At 34.3% G+C, this 23,158-nt stretch overlaps 1 protein-coding gene across 3 annotated transcripts; it reads left to right on the forward strand.

The window, feature by feature from the left end:
* Positions 1-1,619: 1,619 nt before the first annotated feature.
* Positions 1,620-22,957, forward strand: LOC124359714 (glutathione S-transferase-like). Of its 3 annotated transcripts, XM_046812683.1 has the most exons (6): positions 9,120-9,689; positions 11,018-11,124; positions 15,670-15,815; positions 17,121-17,288; positions 18,134-18,276; positions 22,705-22,957. In XM_046812683.1, the coding sequence occupies exons 3-6, from the start codon at positions 15,674-15,676 to the stop codon at positions 22,873-22,875; spliced, it is 624 nt and encodes a 207-aa protein (XP_046668639.1). In that variant the 5' UTR covers positions 9,120-9,689; positions 11,018-11,124; positions 15,670-15,673; the 3' UTR covers positions 22,876-22,957. The 3 variants fall into 3 exon arrangements, with proteins under 3 accessions (XP_046668640.1, XP_046668639.1, XP_046668638.1); XM_046812684.1 differs by lacking the exons at positions 9,120-9,689; positions 11,018-11,124 and adding an exon at positions 1,620-1,668; XM_046812682.1 differs by lacking the exon at positions 11,018-11,124 and having other exon boundaries at positions 9,393-9,689.
* Positions 22,958-23,158: the final 201 nt, after the last annotated feature.

Here is a 23,158-nt window from a genome sequence, read left to right on the forward strand (position 1 = left end):
AATTTTATTGAACACCGTAGACTAGCGCCTTACAGGGCTAATGGAAATCAATCAGAAAGGCATATTAGAAACATATCTACATTATTAAGTAGTTTCTATCACAACTGTCATAGTAATTGGGATAATGACCTAGGCTATATACAATTAAGTTTAAACACCGCCCATAATGAAAGCACAGGTTTTGCTGCCTTTGATTTAATGTTTAATCATTCCTGTAATAATGCTTTATCTAATTTATGGAAGCTAAATGATCTAATTGGTGAGAATTTGTCCAAGGAAACTGCAGTAAACAATTTAAAGAGAGCTGTGGTGAATGTAAAAAGGAGTATAGCAAATAACAGTAATAGACAAAAGTACTCAGAGCAAAATGTAAAACATCCCTTAGATTGCATTCCTTAGTATGGATTAGAACCCACTATTTAAGCAATAAGGTAGAAAAGTTTTGTGCAAAATTAGCACCAAAATATGTAGGAATTTATAGGATTTTATATTTTTTAAGCCCTGTAACTTGTATTATACAACACACTGAAAATGTTTTGAATGTAAAAAAGGTTCATATTGTAGATGTAAAATTAAATTAAGACCTGTTCTGTATAAAATAAAAAAAAAATTTTGTAGCATCCCTAGCTTAAGGAACCACTTGCTGCCAAATTTAAAAGATAAGATAAAATCCAGGAAGTTAACTGTTTGGTGAATTCTTAACGAATGTGTCAATGGAAATAAAATATAGAAAAAGAATTTGTAAATAGACTTAGTGTAAAGAAATGAGACAAAGTTGATCCTGACTGTTTGTAATGAGGGAACCAAATATGAAAAATTGTCTGTGTTTTGTAGGTATGCCGAAATGTTGAATTTTGAATTTTGTAGATATATTTGAAGTGTTAAAATTCATGTAGATGTAAGATGTATAGGATGTTGTATGTAAATATATATATTAAGAGTGATGCAGTATTAATACGAAATGTGAGACTTAGCTTCTCGTGAGGGGACGTTTCATTCCAAAATATTCGATCCATATTGGTAACTTGTCCGCAAGTCTCAGGGTATTTAATGGCACAACACTATACACAAAACACTGGTATGAATGCAAAAAAGAAGTATGAATGTGGCGCCTATATAACAAAACACTACACTACACTTGTTTACGATTTAATCGCCTTAAATGCCCTTATTCTTGCAACGACCCGCAAATTCTAAAACGCTGCAACGTGCACTGCATGAAAATAGTTTGCCTAAATTGATTTTCTATTTTTGGTCCCTAAGCGAGCAGTCATAGATCTGCATTGGCATGCGATCTAGCGGATTTCATAGGAAACTTTTGAAATCCCGCGCTATCGTATTGTTATGGTTGAATTTGAATTTATGTAATGAATAAAAGGTTGAATTAAGTTTGTTATTTAGAATATGTTTAAAGTAAAGCGACTAACTAGGTTGCGAAATCAAAACAGGGGGGATATTCTGTACCGTAAATTAGTAAATTAAATTTCATACAATGTAAATTTCGCAACCTAATCAGCCAGTATAATATAATATTATTTTACATCCAATGTTCCGGAACTAAATTATTGGGCGGAGTAACTACCTAATTGGCACGCGTATGAATTTTTTTCTTCTAACCCTTTGTAGCAGTCCACCTACGTAACCGATCAGACCTCGCGCGCTTTGTCCGTAAGTAAAATTTATCTTTTCGTATTATTAAATTAGCCCTTTGATGCCAAACGTATAAAATGAATGTAACGTATAGTAAAGAAGTAAATAGTAAAGTAACTTACCCTTGAAGATCTTTTATTTGCTTGATTGAGATGGATAAAGGTTGTGGCGTCGTCCTTATGGCGACGAGCACGTTGTTATAAATAGTAATTTGTATCATTAAATGGCTAATACCGTCGCGAAATTTGTTTTAGGCGAGTTTACGTAGCTGATGTATCTCACGTGTTGTTTGAATAGATGGCTACCACTTCTCAACTTCTACTCCTCTTCTAGAAATAACCGTTCTTAGACTACAGGGTTGTGAGTCTACCTATTGCGAAGGGAAGTGAAATATTATTGTTTTGTAAAGTAAAACGTCGTAGGCTACGCATAATTCAATAGAACATTGGATATTTTAGGCCCACCTAGAAGATATACTTTTTAGTTATTATATTCTAATTGGCAGCAACGTGGCATTACATAACTTTTCCTTTACCATCTAAAAGTGGTGCTTTTAAGTTTTCGTAACTAAACTGAACTTATAAGTAAACTTTGTATTTCTAGTATTTATTACTACGACCTCAGAAGTCACCACCCCCATGTGTTATCGTCGTACGGTACAGTGTGGACATTACATCTGGTGTCAAGAGGTTATATTTCTGCTTAAATTATTACCTACTTCCTAATATTCTGGTAATATGAATATAGGCCAACTTGCATTTTATCCATGTAAACATAAAAAAAACATTTGTGTCTCAATCACCAATTCTTTCATATCTAATGATTAAACCACAAAACCTCCTCAAAACAAGACTATTTTGAAGATAATGGCACTTTCATAGCAAAACACATATTCTTGCAAGAGGTAGCCTTCCGTAAGTTTTCAACTCCTTTAAATTATTGTGTAGCTTATTTTATGCAACTGAAGGGAATATCCACAAAAGCTAACATACGCTGTAGTATACTGTACTTAATTACCTAGCAAGCAAAATCTCTGATTCAGTTTAGTAAGCTGAATTTGAAGATTTCATCTGGTATAAGAGTTACGTCACGTCATCAGTTTACAGCGGAAATGAGTTACCTGGGATCGTCTGGGTGTTAGTATTTACTGATTAAAGAATCCAAACAAGGATATTCTTCTTCATTACTCTGATGTCAAACGGTCACCCACAGGGTAGTTTATGACAACACAAGTACGAAGCTATCTGCCTACCACTGTACTTGAGCAACAATACTATGGATTCTGGCAGTCAGGATAGTAAAATAGGCCTGCATGCCAAACGTTCTCAAATGACTTCCAAATAATTGTTTTGAAAATACCATTTGTTTATATTACGTTAGTCCAATAACTCATGTATTACACAATTTCTCATCAAAGTCCAACTAAATTTGATAAATTGTTTAATCTAAGTGCTGAAGAACAAATAATGGCACAATATTTAACTGCAAAGCACAGAATCCCAGACCTATGATTATCACAGAACGCCATGGGTAGAGTTATATATATAATACAATAATTTAAAGGAGTTGAAAACTGACGGAAGGATACCTCATGCAAGAATATGTGTTTTGCTATGAAAGTGCCATTATCTTCAAAATAGTCTTGTTTTGAGGAGGTTTTGTGGTTTAATCATTAGATATGAAAGAATTGGTGATTGAGACACAAATGTTTTTTTATGTTTACATGGATAAAATGCAAGTTGGCCTATATTCATATTACCAGAATATTAGGAAGTAGGTAATAATTTAAGCAGAAATATAACCTCTTGACACTAGATGTAATGTCCACACTTATTTATTTTAGTTTCCACGAGTTTCCTCCGTACGGTGACAATTCATTTAGTAACTTTTAATAAAACAACACTCTCTCTTTGGTTGACTGAAACAGAATATTATTTCTCTTTTTTTTTCTGATAAAAAATTTATTTTTTACCAATAGAATATTTTTAGTTATTTATTTACTTACTTTTGCAACAATTAGAAGAATTATATTTTATTATATTTTGTATTTAACTTTATATATTTATGTTACACAACTATCGTTTAAACTGTTATCATTTCAGTTAAGTTGGATTCGTTTATATATGCAGTTTTATTTTTCTATGACAAGATTTTTTTTTCTCTTTTTTAATTTGATATATAAGACCATTAATTGATATTAAATTTTTTGCATTAATCTTAAAAATGGCCCAGGTTAATATACGCTTTAGTATAAAATCTGCATAAGAATTAGAACTTTTGAATACGTTTGTTGGCTAAGCAATACTTTATAATTACTTTTTCAAATTTAAATTGTATTTATGCTTTACTATTAGATTCCAAGTGTGTTTTGATTGTGTATGTATATGTATAAAATGTATACTTTAACAAGTGTAAACCATAGACTTTAATGAGTGTTGTTGTATTTTTAAGCAAAGGAGCTGAATTTTTCAATGACAATGATAAATTTGTCGTACAAAAATGAATTGATTGTGTATTGAGTATTGTATGTGCGTGTGTGTGTGCGGGTGTGAGAGAGTGGTGTGTGTGCATGCTTGTTGTGTGGTGTGCGCGCGTGCGTGCGTTGTGCGTGTGCGTGTGTGTGTGTGTGTGTGTGTGTGTGTGTGTGTGCGCGCGCGCGCGCTATTCTGTCCTCTGGGGGTCCTGCTCCTCGCTGGCTCGTCGCTGCTTCGTGGCTGAGGGACCAGTATGACTGACCCTCACAGTGATGGTTGTAACACGGTGACGGCTCCTTCCTCTCCCTCCACAGCCGACATTCTCTCTGCCCGCCTCGATCCCTATCCAAAACATCTCAAAATTGCTCACATAAATTCCCAATCCCTTCTAGGACATATTGATGAGGTCAATTCAATATTCCGGTATAATAATTTTGACTTAATAGGTATTTCAGAGACTTGGCTCTAAGCCGGTAGTTTTGTCTCATGAAGTAGCGCTCCCTGGTTTTTCACTCTTGCGGAAATGACAGGATTAATAAAAAAGGCGGTGGAGTTGCGCTTTACGTGCGGTTGGGTTTGAAATACAAACTTTTATATTCCTCCACCTTCTGAGTATTCAGCTAAGCCTGAATTTATGCTAGTTGAAATTTTATTTCCAGGTTATGAGCACCTCCTGTTAGGGATCTGCTACCGGCCTCCGAGGGTAGGATTCATGGTCGATTTCGAAAATGCTCTCTTGCGCTACATGCCGACCTACACTCGTGTCTTGGTGATGGGGGGACCTGAACACAGACCTTCTAATGACTAGACGCAACTATGACTACAATCAACTGACTACTATGTTTGACTCGTGCAATCTGACTATACTGCCATTGAATCCCACACATCACACTGCTACTTCCCATACCTTACTCGACCTTATGGTGGTCAGTGATCCTTCCGAGGTCCTCCTTCATGGGCAGCTTCCAGTCCCTGGTATCTCACATCATGACCTCATATACTGTGTTCTAAAAAACTAAAACTCCTAGTGTTAAGTCTTTGTTTATAACCTACAGAGATTTTAAAAATATTGATGAGTGTTCTTTTGCTTGTGATGTTGCAAATACGCCTTGGGAGTCCATTACCCACCTTGAAACAGTCGATGAAAATGGTTGACAGGTTTAATTCCTTTGTTCTGGGTCTATATGATAAGCACGCTCCATTAATTACAAGGAGAGTTTCTAAGAAGCGCGCCCCGTCCCCTGGTTAACACCTGCTATACGCAGTCTTATGGCTCAGCGCGACTCTTTGTACCGCAGAGCTCGTAGAACTAATGACCCAGACATCCTCGCTCAGTATCGTCAGCTCCGCAATAGAGTTAAACAGGACCCTTCGTAACTCTCGGCTGCGATATATTCACAGTTTGTTTCCTGATAAAAGATCCTCATCCACCGAAATGTGGCGGAATGTTAAATCTTTAGGTATGGGCAAGCGGAAAATGGATATTCACTGCAATATACCATTAAACGAACTTAATGATTTTTTATTACTGCATCACAATCAACTAATCCAAATGCTATTGAATCATTTCTGCAAGAACTAGACAACCAACCTCCACCCATCTTCCCATATGAGAAATTCATATTTCAACATATTCTCCAGGTTGACACTCTACGAGCTATAAACAGATTAAAAGTAATGCCACCGGAACTGATAAAATATCTATTAAGATGCTGAAAAAGATCCTTTATGCTGTGCTTCCTGTGGTTGACTGTTATATATAACAAATCTTTAACCACTGGAGTTTTTCCTGAACATTGGAAGTCTGCCCTTATCCGTCCCAACAAATAAAATTTCTTCTCCCACTGAAGCAAAAGATTTTCAGACCAATCAGCATTCTCCCTGCTCTCTCAAAGGGTTTGGAAAGAATAGTGCACTGTCAAATTTCAATATTCCTAAAAGAAAATAATATTTTGAATAAGTTTCAATCAGGATTTCGATCAAATCATAGCACTGAAACGGCGCTTCTCAGTGTTACTGATGACATTCGCCAAGAGCGATGGATAGAAGTCAGTGCACTATTATGGCATTGTTTGATTTCTCCAAGGCATTTGACTGTGTTATATTCGGCTTGTTGTTTGAGAAGCTGCGTGCTTTAGGATTTTCCGAGGTTAGTATTACCTGGATTAAATCTTATCTCTCGAATCGGCGGCAGTGTGTGAGTGTGGCTGACAAAGGTATCTGACTACAGGATTCTCACTGGTGGTGTGCCGCAAGGTTCAATACTGGGACCTCTTTTATTTTTACTCTACGTAACTGACATTTGTACAGTACTTACATTCACTAGATACCACATGTACGCTGACGATTTACAAATTTACGCCCACTGTGGGGTCCGTGATATACAAACGACAATACGCAACATAAACTTTGACATTCAAAAACTTGTGGAATGGACAACGAAACACGGACTGAAGCTTAACGAAAACAAACCCAAACAATTGTCATCTCTCACTCACGACTAAAGAACTATATAGACACAAATAATATGCCCAAAATTACTGTAAACAACGTTTCTCTTCCGTACTGTGACAAAGTAAAAAATTTGGGTCTAACTATGAACACAACTCTTGGATGGTGTGATGCTGTTGTGGGCAATCTGTAAAAAAGGTGTTTGCTTCAGTTCACTCACTAAAGAGGATGCAGCACTTCTTGCCAGAACGTGTGAAACTTTTACTGGTAAAAACACTGATATTTTTCCTCATTTTTCATATTGTAACTCTATAATCAATGATATGACTGTGGATCTGGCTAACAAATTGCAGCGATGCCAAAATTACTGTTTACGTTTTGTATTTGATCTAAGACGTGACAATCATATAACGCATATCTATATTCAAAAATTCCATTCTAAAATTGGCCGATACAAGATTATTAAAAATTCTTTATTTTGGTGTATTCTAGTCTTAACTCTGGAGAGCCTATATATCTGTGCTGACAAATTCAAATGATCTCTGAAACGAGCGCAAGAGAGACAAGAATGGCCTCATCAATGCTTCTTATTCCCCGCCATCGAACCTCAACTTACAACAAATCATTTGTCGTTACTGCTTGTCGAGCTTGGAATTTCCCTTCCTAACCATATTAAGTCAGTAGGGAGTCGAAATCGGTTTGCAGCCTTACTGAAAGCTAAATTGCTAGAAACGATGTCAGCGACGGGTTTAGTTGGGGTAGGTTTTGGGAGGGACGGATAGGGTTGCTAGTGAATGTGTGTATGAATTTTTTGTATGAATGTATTTAATACTAAATTCTTAAAGATACCTTTATTATATAATTTTGTTTTATTTTAAATGTACAGTAGTAGTTTTATTTGACTTACGTTCTATATTATTATATTAGGGTTAATTGTAAGACAGGGCCTTATGGCCCTAAATTCGCCCTTTTTGTATATATAATACAAATAAAGTCATTTGAATTTGAATTTGAATTTGAATATTAGGCTAATTTTAAAACAGATTACAATTTTAACTGATGTTGCAATTCAATACTTTAAGACAAACTTAATAATTCAGAACTTTAGAACGGGAAAGTGGTTGCATTAAAATAACGTTATCAATCAATTCTATACGGCATTTCTTAAGAAAACATTTGATTAGAAAACTTAAACAATAGCGTAATAATTATTTAAAGAGAATAATTTGAGAGAATAACTTTTTTAAATTTAGCAGTATTTAAATTTGTGTAATACCTCTTTAAGGGTTTCAAATTTCACACACTATAATTGCTTATCTGTAATTTATTCAGCTTAAAAAGTTATATGACTTTATAGTTAACTAATTTTAACCGACAATAATACTATTTGAACGTAATACTTGGTTCAGCATTGACATTTCATTTTCTATGCGATTGCTAAATAAATTTTATTTTAGTTTAAGCCTTTTTTTAATACTACAGAACGTTAAACTATGTAATGCTTGAAAAATAACATAATTTCAATCGACACGTTTGGATCAACTAATGACATCTGTAACATTAGTGCTCACGATTACAGTTACATTCTGCAGAGAGGTGGTCATCACATTCACATTGAAGTTATGCAATGAGGCCAGGGACGGCTCTTGACGATTACAGTAATACTGAATTATTTTAATAATTATAATAATAATTTTCTAAAAAAATGTAATTGAACATAATTGAAAATTAAGAGGGGGTCCGGGCCCCTTGCACCCCCTCACTGACTACGTCCTTGCTAAATTGCATACCTTCTTCTCCAGCATTACTTAACCTAATGTGACCGACTTTATTATATTTATAAAGTATTATTACGATCAATTAAATACTTGATGATATGTTACGTTTAGTGAAAATAAAATATGTTATTGATAATTAATATTCATGACAGTTGGCTAATTGAGAGAGTTTACAAGCATTTACAAGTCTAGCCTTACAACTATACGTTATGGGTCATCAAAAACCTAGGTGATAGGTTTACCAGTGGCGGGATAGTAAGAAAGGGTTTTTGTATTGGGTAATTCAACTTACCATTGATTGTGAAGAACACGGGTTTAGTCTGATGTATGAGGAAGGTTTTGTGTACTAGGAAAATAAGAATCTCGGAGAAGATTCTAGAAGCGGGTTAGAATTTTCTATTCCTGAGTAGGCTACGTGTATAACTCGCTATATTATATTAAATTAAGTTTAATTAAGTACAATATTCTATATTTTTACACTTCCTAACGAAATTTGGTAAAAGGAATGTACCATCTATAATCCCGCTTTACTCATTATGTATCATGACTAAATTTATTTATGTTTCAGAAAAGCCCCAGTTTCAAGATTTGTCCCAATAAGTTTGAACTATAAATACCTAATAAATTCCAACATAAAATATATTTATAGTTTAAATGTATCAGTAAAATACACTTCAAAAATATTTAGAATATATATGGATAATTACAACATTTTTCATAAAATTCTAAATTTACATTCTAAAACAGTATTACAAGTTTCTGAGGTATGAATTTAAAAATTTGCAGATTGGTTGAAAAGCGTCAAAAATCGGAACCGGAACCTGTTTCCGTTGTTGTCTAAGTGCAGAAATCAATTAGTCCGAATTTAATGTTAAATTCCCGTTATTGTAGCTCTACTGGTTAGTTTGTGGTTGAATTCCAAACTTGGGTATCTACAATTTTGGTCCTGGAGAGTAATGATCAGGTTACCTTCCTAATAATCGACAAAGTTCCCGGTGTGTATTGACCAGTTTCCTTAATCCTTATTAAAGTATGTTTTGTATCACCTTATTATAAAAATATGTAGAAGTCTCTATTCATACATCACGGATGCCTTTTGTTTACGTCGGTTGTCTATCCATAACGTCTTTAATCAATAGCAAAACACACTACTGTTTTTATATTGAGAATTTTGAAAGGAGGCAACAGCGCTCACAGGTCAAAGTCAGGCCAGAGTTTCGATTAATGAGGAAAATAAGATAAAATTAATTGTCGATATCTCGCATTCAGTTCAGAGCACCAGTTTGTGTTTCATCGTTTAGTCCAGTTCATTGAAGTTATTGTTTTAGCAGTACAGGTAGTATTCGTTATCTTTGCTTCATTTATAGGCTACTATTATTTATCTTGAGGAATGAATGTTCATTGTTCAATTTACACTTCATTATATTTATATTCCAAAACTACTAGGTTAGCCTCTTCTGTATGGCGTTATAATGCATTTAATAAACCAAATTTAATAAAACTTGTTTAAAATACCAACTGAGTACTTTGTAGTGACTCGTTCTCACACACAGGCTTTAGTAGCCCATGTGGGAATATTTCTCAAATAATTAAATTAGTAATATAAATTTATTTTACACATTACACTATAAAAACCAAATATTTAATGTAATAATATATTTTTTTAGACAGTGAATATATTAATATGTATCTTTTGTTAATTTTTCTGAGATTAAACGATTCTGGTTTGATTTAATTTGAACTCTGAAAAGTTATCGAGGAGAGTCTCCTTGATGTTTATTGATAATAATTACATATATTTTATACTGACAACATACGAGTATATTATACGACAGAGTGAATTATACCTTGTTCCAATCGAGCTCTCAGTGGCGTACTTCAAGTGCCGCCCAGGAGCTAGACCTATCTGTCGTCCCTTGTTTTTTTCATAGCCAAAGTTTTATTAAAACGTAGTAGATATAAACAACAGTATAAGTTGAAACCAATTTAAGCTTGTTATATTTGTTACCATTTATCAATGTTAGTTACGTATTTTAGTTTACCAACACTGGGATTTTTTTTATTTCACTATCATATATTTACAAACCTCCGACCTTGCAGAGCTCTAATTTCATAATTATCAAACTCTTGTATTATGCTACTAATATGCTCTGATAATTATCCATACGTTAGTGCTACTTTTGACAAGTCGGTTTTAGATGATTGCAGCTTTTTACTAGTGATATTAAATCTGTTAAGTAGATCTCCCCACATAATTGACAAAAGTAGAGCTTTCAATCTTTGAATCTTGCAAAGTTAGCTATCGGCTTTAGTTCCTGTAGTTGCCTTTCTGTTTCGACATTGGAAATAATTGTATTACTTCCTTCTAATCTCCATTCAATGCCTTGCAAGCGTCATCTCACTGACCAACGTGTGTTTGATAGACTTGCAGTTTAAGTTGTGTTTCTTGTTAAGGCAACTACTGAGCCTTTCCCACCTTTAGGTTGAGGCAGGGAAAGTCAGAACTTTCTCTGCAACTACTAGTTGAATGCTCGCCGACTAGATTCAGTGAATTACATTACAAGGATCATATATTGCTGTCAGCATTATCCCTCTAATTCTGGCGTGTAGGCCAGTATAGCCTCCAGACATTTTGATGCATTCTCATATGCTTGTTCTCTGCAGTTTTTATGTCTAGACCAAACATATCCAGGACATCAATAACGGCACGAAAAGCTCATCGGCCTTATGGCCAACATATGGTAGAAAGCAGAGGAATCGTTCTACTGGAGGTTGGTACAAGTTTCTCAACTTTATCTTATCTGGTTCAAAAGATATAGTTTTTTAGTAAAACAAACACATACAGACAGATAGACGGAAAACTAAAGGTTTTAAGACGTGTCTTCATATGAACTGTTTTCTCATTTTTATGAGTAGAACAAAATCCCAAAGTATTGGAACACTTTTACTAAACATCCTGTGTATGTGTGTATATATGGCTAATATATATGAAGGGTCGCGAGCAAGAACAATCAGAGTCAATTTTTTCACGAAATCGAGTTTTTCAGTGCCATTCGATAGCTTAATAGAAGTAGATTTCTTAATGCTATTACAAACGTGCAAAAAACAAGTAGAGTCACTAAGTTTTTCAAAGGGAAAGATATAAGCTAACGGGCAAGAAACATCATAGTCCATGCGGCGGCGCACATAACAATCAGAGTCAATGTCGCTCCCCTCCACCTCACTCTAACTCAGATTCAGTCAGGTGCTTTGTTGTTTTGTTTCCAAAACATAACCCTACTTTAGTGGATGTGTGAATGTTGTGCGGACAAGTTTTCAAGATTGTTAGATTATTTTACTGTTAGTAAACGCTATGTTGAGTGATATAAGTGGAAGTGAGGGGGAGGAAGGGACTCATGTTGGTTTACAAAATGCAAAGAAAAGGAAGAAAACGGGGAAGATGAGCGAACGTGATGAAAAAACTTCGTGCAACTACTCATGAGGTTGGTGATGATTGTCAATGTTCTCGTTACAAGTGTTTTTCACGTTGTTTCACCGGAAAACCGACAACGTATCATCAATAAATTTAACGGACTAGGTGATTACAACGCACAAAATCAGTACTTGGGTGTGGTCTTATATCTGTTGTACCTGTTAAGCAGCGCCGCAACCGAAATTCCCAAGAAGAGGCTAATTTCAATCTTTCTTCTTTATTGTTACCGTTGTTCGTGCATATGTAGATGATGATAATTTACAGGACGTTACAGTTTGTTACAAAGCATTCATGTCATTACATGGCATTGGGAACAATCGCGTTCAAACCATAAAGAAACACCTTACTAGTTTTGGAGACGTAAAGCCAGATGGGCGAGGTAAACATGCAAACAGATCTTAATGCTCTGTCCGAAGAAACAAAAGCAAAAGTAATAAGTTTCATTCAATCCCTAAAGGGTAGAAAATCACATTACTCTTTGAAGGACACGTCAAAATTAAACTTACCTGAAGAGCTCAATAAGTCTAAATTGCATAGAAATGTACAATGAAACAAATAAAGATAATACTGTTGGGTTCACTACATTTCGAGACATTTTTTGATAGTAAATTCAATATTTCATTCGGGTACCCAAGGAAAGAAACGTGCAGTACCTGTGATGTACTTAAAGCAGAAATTTCTGTTTTAGAAGAAAAAATCAATGGAGCGGATGACAAAAAAACTAAAGATACATTATCACAAGATCTAACAAAGAAACAAAAAGAAAAAGAAAAATTCACCTGGCTAAAGGCACAAAATTTTATTCAATTAAAACAAAGTGCAGGAAGGAAGCAAGAAGAAAAGAAGAATTTGAGGCCGTTACGATGGACTTTCAAAAATATTTTCCTACACCAAACATTACAAACATCTGACGTATATTATCGACGCCAGCTCAACTTTATATCATTCAATGTCCACGTGTTAAGTGACTCTACATCGTTTGTTTTACACATACGACGAAACCGTCGCCAAGAAGGGAGCAGATGATGTTTGTTCAATGCTTGAACATTTTTTTGACAATGTACTAAGCTTGAAATGTGCGACATCTTGTTCTGTTTTGCGACTCGTGTGCAGGACAGAACAAGAATTATACCGTCATACGCTTTTTACATCACACAGTTGTGGACAAGGACCGTTTCGATAGTGTGAAAGTTGTGTTCCCCATAAGAGAGGTCATTCGTATATGGAGGGAGACAAAGACATGAGCGTTTGTAAACTCAAAATCCTACACAGAGACACCAGAACGACTGAGGGATGTGCTCAGAAATTCGAGGGTGGAAACCTTCACCTTTCACAGTAATAAACTGTGGCACTGAGGTTAATTTTCAAACCTGGACGAAGTACTTTTCTGACAAGTACGTAAAAAAAAAATGTCCCATCCCAACGAGACCTATAAGAGTACTCAAGATTGACAAAAATGAACCAAGATTCATGCTGCACAAGTCTAACTACTTTGGTAGTTATTAGGCTGTCTTAGTTCCTCCATGAAAAAAAAGCAAAATTCAAGAAATCCTAACAAAAACAACTCTCCAAAAGTGCTTAGTAAACAGTACAACGGGACCAGTGCCTATTAAAGCGGCAAAAGTGAAAGACCTTTTTACACTTAAAACAGTTTTTGACACACCAGGAGTCAAAAGCTTTCTATGAAGCGTTAGTACCTGACAGTGAATGTTTAGAGGAAGCCTCGGACGGCGAGTTTGCAGACGACCCACTCATTGATGAGGCCCAGTGACGGGGAAAACCAATCAAGGTCATGACTCTTTTTTTTAAATATTTAAAAACAACCTTTTATTGTCGTGACTTAAAAATGTTTACTATGTTTGGAATAAACTAAATACTATTTGTAACATGTTTGGATAGTTTATTTTTAGCTTTAGACCTTTTTAATAGTAGGTAGGCGACGTTAAACTTTAAAAACTGTTTTCTGGCAAACTAGGTTCAGTTGACTCTGATTGTTCTTGCCCGCGACCCTTCATATATATATATATATATATATATATATATATATATATATATATATATATATTATATATATATATATATAACACACACACACACACACACACACACACACATGGGTTTTTTGACAATTTTACCGGAGCCCCCCACACGTCTATGTAAAAGGACAGTGTTGACGGACGATATAATCTCAATCTAATTACTGTAACGCTATTATAGACAAAAATGTTAATATCGCTCATTAAAATTCTGAAGAAACTGTGACTATTACTTTTAAAATAATAACCTTACTTTTGATTTAACAATCTGGATCGTGTTTATTTACATCGTGCATTCAAGCGGAAAAGTCAATAATAGTTCTTGTGATCAAACTACAAATACCTCAACACTTGTTTCCGGTCTGGCCCGATGATTCGTAACTACGTAGAATGCCGATACAAAAGACGAATTATCATATAGCATATCTTTTCAATATATGTAATATAAAAACAAGTAAATTATAATATGATATGTTCTGAATATACACTCTAATATCACATTCGTTTGTGAAGAAGTAATAAATAAGACAACTTTCAACATTTGTAAGTAATATTGCCTTAACACGAATAAGACAAATCCACTTATTTTTCATTTTTATTTAATAATCTATACTGAAAAATATAGTAACAATTATTATTAATGTACTTTTATGAGTACTATAGTTGTTAAAACTTATATTACTACAAAAACTGGTAAGAGTGTTACTAAGGAAAGTGTAATATTATATTAAACGCTTATATCTTGATCCAACGTAAATGCAGTTTCCTGTCTACATTCCATTAACAATGCCAGGAGCTTCATGCCTTACAAGAGGTTTTTCACACGGGCCATTACAGTAATTATGCAGGATTTCTATTCAAGTTTCCCAGTTTTCACACAAGCTTCTGCAAACATCTTGACGGCATACCACCTTTCATCTGGTAAACTCTGTACAGTTTTACTTTTGTGTACCTGGTGCTGCAGTAAAGTTTCCTAACGTTTAGTAGAGCCAGTGATAACATTATATATATTTAAAAATATTTGTTTAACGTGCATACCTCCTGTTAACAGCTTCCAGCACATGCGCTCATTAGGTTCAGTGAGTGTGCAGCACACGGAACATTTATAAAGTGTTTTAGGGTTAATTTCTTTAATATAAGCACAGACAATGGATACAAACGTATCCATTGTCTGTGATATAAGTTTATAGGCCAAAGTAAATCCCTAACATAATACTTGCGCTGTGAAATGAAATGAAATGAAATGAAAGAAAGTTTATTTCCTGTATAATTACAATACTATTACAATTAGTATTAATATATACATTGATAATAAATATATGTACAATAAATAACTAAAATTATTAAACATAGTGTTTGGAAATTAGCCTACATGGGCAAGCAGCCTGTGCGTAGGCTAGAGTCGTATTATTAATACCTAATGTGTATTTACAAACTTATCTCCCAGGAATGTAGCACTGATATATCTCTAACCAAAGGTATCTCCATTAATACAACGTTCATCGCCATCAGTGCATTCCAGTACCTGTCAACAGGTTATTTTTCAAGTCCACAGCCTAAGATGGGAATGAGGGGGGGGGGGCAATGTCGTATTCAGTAATGTCTACTGTAGCAGTTAGTCGTAGGTAAACCATAATCATGAGCAAAGGATTGTCCACGACAATCATTGATGTTGATAGATTATGATTCACTATTGAAGTTTCATCGCCATTGAAAACATTAAATTGAATAAACTAATACTAATGTTGTGGAATATTTGTCAGTATTATATTTTCTGACATTCCTTACACGTAATTATTGTGTTTCAGAAGAATGGCGCCAAAGTACAAAGTGACCTCTATCGATGCTAAAGGTTCTGTCGAGTCTATCAGGTACCTGCTAGCCTACATGGGAGAGGAATTTGAGGACGTGAGGTTCCAGTGGGACGAATGGCAAAACTCAGATTTGAAGTCCAGTTAGTATTGGTATTGAGTGTTTGTAAGAATAATATGTGCCAACTGTTGTGAAAAATAGTTTTGAATAATTCCTATCAATTTAAATGTTGGGTTTAGCTCCAATTCATCTTTTATTTATTACAGTGTCTAAGACTGTTCATCTTTATTACTCTGAATTTCTGCTGGTTAAACCATAGGAAAGTCTTTGTACCTAGGTGTCTCTGATGTCAAAAAAAAAAAAAAAAAAAAAAAAAAAAAGAACACAATTAATAATTCACAGTGAGGCCCTGAGTACATTTTGAATACTGACATCATACAATCATGACATGTACTAAGTGTATTTCCCAGGGCAGTCAACTGTTTCGATTTTGCTGGATCCCTTCAGACGGACGTTTACTCCAGATTGCAGGAGTCAAGTGGGTGACAGTGTCAGTTCTGCAGCATGTGGTGTAATATACTATTACTATTATGCACTTTAAATAAATGGTTAAACTTAATTTGTATTCTGATGATTATAGCTAGGAATAACAAATAACTCAGTATGATATAAATGTGAACTTTAATGATGATAAATTAATTGACACAAGTTTGAATTTTGAAACAAGATGGAGGATACAATAATGGTAAAATTTTAAATACAATTCTTAATTTTTAGGGCAGGGTGGTCGTGCTGGCTTAATGAAATAGAAATATTGGGTATTTTTTTTAATAAAAGATATTGTAATTTTGAAAATAATTTTGTTAAAATTTAATTCTATTAATTTTGAATTATTAACCAAATTGAATGTTCCTGGGTTTTATGTTCTTCCAATGAATCACTGTTAAACTTAAAAACAATTTTCTCACCCAATAGTCTGTCTTCTGCTTCTTTGTACTTCAGTGATAATAAGAATTTAATAAAATAACCTTTCAAATACTGCTGAATAAATGTAACCAGTTTCTTTATTTAAAATAATAATCTTGCTTCACTTCTTCCAGATCCCTCTCTCCTCTTCACCTTTCAAATCTCTGCTCTCTTCACTCTTCAACAATCATCCCTGCACACTGTATCACTGACTTTAGTTCACTTTATAACTTTTGAATTTTATATGTAATAAGTTGAATTTTGATTAATTTTGTATTTATTATTGTTTTTAGTTAAATTTGAGACAATTTATAAATAATTATTCCTTAATTATTATTACTAATAAATTTCTAAATTAAATTAGGCCTAAGTATTGAAATGAATGTGAGATGGGTGTATGAAATGAGTCATTACAGTGGAAGGTGGAATGGAGCTAAACCCAACATTGACATTGAATCAATTCTTATAAATCTATTTTTAGGAATTCCTTTCGGACGCCTACCTATGGTAGAGGTGGGTGGGCAGGTGCTGACACAACCGGTGTCCATATGTCGCTATCTCGGCAGGCAGGCTGGACTCTGTGGTGATAATGCATTTCAGGATCTTCAAATTGACATTATTGCCGACACTCTTGTAGACCTACGTTTGCGTAAGTTTTCCATTACATCGCATACCCTTCCATAGATCATACTGAATTTAACACTTTGCTGTTTTATTCATTTTAACTTGACATTTTAGAAGTTAAGTTATATGCATATTACTTTTCAGTAATAAGACATTAATGACCCTAACGTTAAATCCAGCACATCCAAACCTTTACGAAGCTGATGTGTGCCGGCCATTTCCGAATCACACAGCACCAGTTAATAATAACAAACTTCATACTTACATTGCATGGCACTTGAAAATCTGTTGATGATATATAGTTACTATAAAAACTTTGCGTTAACCTCTAAAGTTGATTGGATCAAATGATTATCTAAATACTTAACTGCCATATTTTTTATAATTTTGGTTCTAGAAAGAATAGAATATAAAATAATTAATCTTTCTCTATGGAACCTACTATGGTACCGACTAAAGCACGTATTTCAGATTTTCTGAACCTAATAATATGTTTTGTAATTTGTTTGTTGAAGTGTAAAATCCAAAAAGTTTCTAGCTCCAAATGTAAGAAAACGTGATTAAATAAAATCTGGTCAAATTTGTTCATTTTTTAATCTGAGAAAAATTACCTAGAATAATGCGTTTAAAATGTTACAATGTATACATTAACAAATCTCAAAATATTTAAAATATATATGATATCACAACTACAAAGTTAAATAGCAAGGAAACAACCAAACACACTTAAAGCCCAGAAATAACTGTAGAGTTGTATTTTAATCTAAATTAATATATAACAGATTTTAATTTACAACACCAATTGTTTCTTATAATCTAATTTCTTTCATTCCTATTAGCCTATAAGCGTAAACCCTTTGTCTGTTTTAGCTGTATTACAGTTTCTTTTTGAAAGGATCGAAGGTACGAAGAAGTTAAAAAAAGATGCTTTTAAGAATGAAACATTACCTTTTTATTTTAAGAGGCTTGATGCTATTGTCAAGGAAAACGAAGGATATCTTGCAAACAAAAGAGTATGTAAACAAAAGTTATCTAGCACTAAGTTATTTCTCAGTTATTCATTGGGGCATATCAGCACTTCCAATAATTTCTTTACTGTTCTGTCTCTTTGTCTGATTTCAATTTTGTTATAAGCGTTATAAACTATTATAAGTTTGTACACTTTGATTTATTTACAATGTAGTAGTAAATAAATGTGTCGCGTAACAGGCTTTGCTGGGTTCAATGTAAAATGTCAAGTCTTTATTTAGCTCATTTAATTATTGACAGATACACACCAATTATTATTGTTGTTAATAATTTCTTTATTATTGACAATCATACGACAGAGAAATGCTCACATTCCGGCAAACGAAAAAGAAATTGTGTCAGCCTAACGAGCGTTTAATGATGCTCATTTAAATTCCATGGTTGGACATACACCATACTAGAACTCATTCTTGTCTATCTAAAAATAAAGTTTCATGCAAAATTTCAAGTCTACAGGTGAAATCTTTCTGATATATCTTGCCACACGATACAGTTCACATTTTTGTTTATTGCATTAGGTTTCATATCAGTGTTTAAATAAGAAAAGTCACATTTCAAATCACCATAATTATGAAGTTATTGGGTGTGTTGGAATAATTAAGCTACATTGTTTTCAAAACTAAGATAGACATATAGAAAAACAAGCAGAAATTAAATTCTCCAGCGTCGCTAACGCTCAGCCAATAAGTAGCCTAATCATTTTATATTACAAAAGGCTACCAGGTATACAAAAACGTAATGGGCTGAGCGTTAATAAAGGTTGTCACTTGTGGGACTGGACCGTCATTTCTATCTGTCTATCTGTCCGCATAATATCTCAAATTGACCCATAGACTTAAAATGTTGCAGGAAGCTTCATTTTTAGATAGACAAGAATGAGTTCAATGATTATTTATATAACTTCATAGGATTTGGCTGAGCATTAGAAAGTATTTTTAATTTGGTCTTATGACAAAACCATGGTGGCCAACGAGAAACTAGCAGAATAAATAAATGTGTAAACAAGCTGAGTACAATCATATGTGATATATTATCATGTGTAAAGTATTAATATATAGTAAAAAGAAAAACACAACAGAGTGAAAGCCCATTTTGAAATTTTGTGACAAGATTTTATTTCAGCACAATCTTGCGTTGTAGTACATTCCCTATCTCATCGTAATTTTTATTATTCAAACACTGCTATAAAATATAATTCAATTCACAAAAATGTGACTTCACTTTTTGGTAAGATACCTCAATAAAGGTCATCTGCAGACTTTAAAGTTTGCATGAAACTTAATTTATACGTTGTTCTATGACAGTGTATGTCCAATCATGGAATTTGGCTGAGAGTCGTTGAATTCTACCACAACAGATTAAATATTATATAGAAATATCTTTTGTCTATGCTCAGTAGGTTAACACAAATTTCTTATGTGTGTGGGAAAATGTAAATACTCGTATTTCTTTTCTGTGTGATATATTCAATCAATCAATCAATCAATCAATCAATTCATTTATTGCCAAAAACATAACATGCATAGGCATTCGTCAAGAAAATTATAATATCCTAACTTAAAGTATAGACTACTGGACAGATCAAACACAACAAGACCAAATCAATATAACAGGAGTGATCTACAATTTATTATCCTCAACGTATTCCCGGACACTGTAATATTCTCTCGAAATAAGAAATTTTTTCAGACGGTTTTTGAAATTCCCTATCGTCCACAACAATTTTCAAGCAGGATGGCAACGAGTTAAAAAGGCGGCGGATGCAGGAGTAAAGACTTTTTGTTTTTCAAAAAAAGATGTTTTATGGCAGGTAGGATCAGGTTGTTTCTTTTTCTTAGGGAGTAATTATGGGCTGGATTAACGTTGACTGAAAAAAGGTGGGGATACTTTTTGTTAAAAAAGAAAGACACTGAAGGATATAAAATGGATGGGAACGTAAGGATATTATTACTGCGAAAGTAACCTCTACAAGACTGGGAACGACTCAACTTGAAAATAATCCGTATAGCTCTTTTCTGGAGACGAAAAAACATATTGAGTTTTCTTACTCTCGTATCCCCATATAGAGACTCCATAGCAAAGGTAAGGATAAAAAACAGCCATAGTAAGTAAGCAAAAGAATTTCCTCACTAGCAAAACAGGATAGTCTATACATCAAAAATATGCAGCTGCTTAGTTTTTTCGTGACTTTATCAATGTGACTAAAAAAGTTTAGCTGATCATCCAAAACAATTCCAAGATAATTAACATTCAAAGAAGGACACATTTCTGACTCTCCAATCATAATGTTTTGAGATTCAATCAACGTTTTAGCAGACTTTCTAATTCCAAAATCAAGAAAATTGGTTTAGGATGTATTTACAAACAGAGAGTTTTCACCCAACCACTGCAGCAAATTACTGGCCTGAACAAAGGTTTTGGATTTCAAGCTCGGCTCGATTGCAACCAGAGATGACCAAAGAGGTATCATCAGCAAACAAAAACAACTTGGAACCTTTCACGCTTCGATGGATGTCATTTATGAATAGTAAAAATAATTAAAGGACCAAGTACGGAGCCTTGGGGAACTCCAGTGCGTACTTCTCGCTCCTCAGAAAATTGTTTTCTTAAGCACCCTGTATCATCAATAAAAGGAATTTCAACAATCTGTCTACGGTTCAGGAGATAAGAAGCAATCCAATCAAAAGCTTTCCCTCTAATACCCAAGTTTTCAAGTTTTCTGAGCAACAACCCGTGATCCACAACGTCGAAAGCCTTCGTAAGATCCAAAAATAGGCCAAACACGTGATTCCTGTTATCCAATGAGTTTGATACCTCAGTTAGAAGACTAAAAATTGCATTGACTGTAGGACAACCCCTCACGAAAGCCATATTGGATGGTCATGTAAAATTCCATTGACAGACAGGTAATTGGAAAGTCTGGTCAGCACAAGCCTTTCAAGAACTTTTGAAAATGTAGAAAGGATCGAAATGGGGCGGGTAATTGCTTAAGTTCATTTGGACTTCCTTTTTTCTTAAATATAGGTTTTACAATTGAGAGCTTCAAGTGTGATGGGAACTTCCCAGATTCAAATGACGAGTTCGCAATCTGTGCAAGAGGATCAGCCAATATTATCTATACAGCTCAACAAAATCCTGGATGAAACTCCATCAAATCCTGCTGAATTGCTTGTTTTCAAGGACTTTACGACTGAGATGATTTCATTTCTTATCAGTTGGAGCAAAAAATATAGAGGAACTCATACTTGATGAAGACAATGATCTAGGAGGAACAAATGAAGAATTACCCTCAGAATCTCTCAAACTCTGGCTTATTTCTGCAAAATGGATGTTGAATTTCTCTGAAATCATCCTAGGATTGTTCATCAGATCGCCATTCTCGTCATTAAGCGTAATATGTGTGAAGGCATTAGCTTTCTTATCAGGAATGAGATCCTTAACCACATTCCAAGCAGCTCGCTGTTTATTCTGAGCCCCGCTGATGTAGGTCAATACTTTTTTCGCTTTGGCGGAATGGATGCGATTCCTAAACTCCTTCTTGGTTTGAATAAAAGAAACTCTCAAAGGATGAGAAGAGTCAAGATGCTTTAGACAGCGAGTAGAGAAACAAAAGGCGATTATGAAGTTTTTTTAGATCTTCATCCAAAGGAATCCTCATCTGAGTGCCCCATGTACCGAACTTAGTCTTTTTTGTAGGAAAAACACAATCAATATAAAATGACAAAATTGCAAGAAATGAGTCAAACATTTCATCAACATCAGCGGCTCCAAAAAGCTCATGCCATGATTCACCCTCCAGAAGACTCTTGAAGACTCTTGAAGACTCAGAAGACTATTGAAAGGCTGGCAACATCCCTCTTCTGTCAGTGTGACTGTCTGTTTCCGCAGGGTGTCTCCAGAATTTGAGCTATATACTGGAATTTTGAAATGAAAATTCAAGCCTGTTAATACGGGATGATTTAGTGTTCCGCTCTTTTATTAGCGGCATTTAGTTACAAACATGTTTTGGCAAGGATTTTTACAAGGATTGCCAATAAGCAAGGATAATGCCTACTATAGGTGAAAACTAATAGTCCTAGCTCTAGTGTTAATATTAAAAATATTTAGAGAGAAGAAAATAAGTCTTTAGACATTCGTCTAGGTTCCAAACCAAACTATGTTTTTCTTAAAGAAATAAAATTAGTAATACTTCATGTTTTTATAGTTTTATTTTTTCCAAAACTAATTAACCCAAAGATCTTTTTTAAATCTGGGATGGCAAGCAATTCCATATTACAACGTTGACATCTATGATTCATTCAACGGCAACGGCTTGCACTCACATCAAGTCAGAAGTTTACCATCTAGTTAGCATAAGCCATATTTTATTGATATTTTTGCTTTTAATGTGTTATAGTATATTTGTGTTGCAGCTATCTTGGGTTGACTTGTCATTCGTGGCTATGACAGAGTTTCTCGATGCCACATGTGAAGTGGCTAATGTTACTGACGCCTATCCCAATCTTTATGCTCTGAGGAACAGAGTCTTCGATCTGCCGCAGATCAAGAAGTGGAGATCGGTCCGACCCGTCTCTCAACATTAAGAATAAAATGTTAACACAACCACCTGTCTTGAAATTTTCGGAAACATGAAACCTGAAGCAATTAAATCATTCATTGACATAATTTAGTTTTATTTTGACTGAAAGCAATATTCTTATTTCAATATAAGTCGTAGTAAGACCAGAAATGTGTTGTCCACGAGTTATTTTTAAGGTTAGGTTACAAGTAATCGATGTATATTTTCGCTTTAATGATGTCAAGAGCTAAAACTATTAAACAACTATCACCTGACTACGCTGTAAATATTGTAGTAAATGCCAAGTA

This window comes from Homalodisca vitripennis, chromosome 4 (genome assembly GCF_021130785.1).
Source record: "Homalodisca vitripennis isolate AUS2020 chromosome 4, UT_GWSS_2.1, whole genome shotgun sequence".
NCBI lineage: Eukaryota > Metazoa > Arthropoda > Insecta > Hemiptera > Cicadellidae > Homalodisca > Homalodisca vitripennis.

Coding starts and splice junctions, on each gene's coding strand:
- LOC124359714 (XM_046812684.1), top strand. CDS start 15,674: ATGGCGCCAAAGTACAAAGTGACCTCTATCGATGCTAAAGGTTCTGTC. Junction 17,289..18,133: donor TCTTGTAGACCTACGTTTGC/GTAAGTTTTCCA, acceptor TGTCTGTTTTAG/CTGTATTACAGTTTCTTTTT. Junction 18,277..22,704: donor GATATCTTGCAAACAAAAGA/GTATGTAAACAA, acceptor TTTGTGTTGCAG/CTATCTTGGGTTGACTTGTC.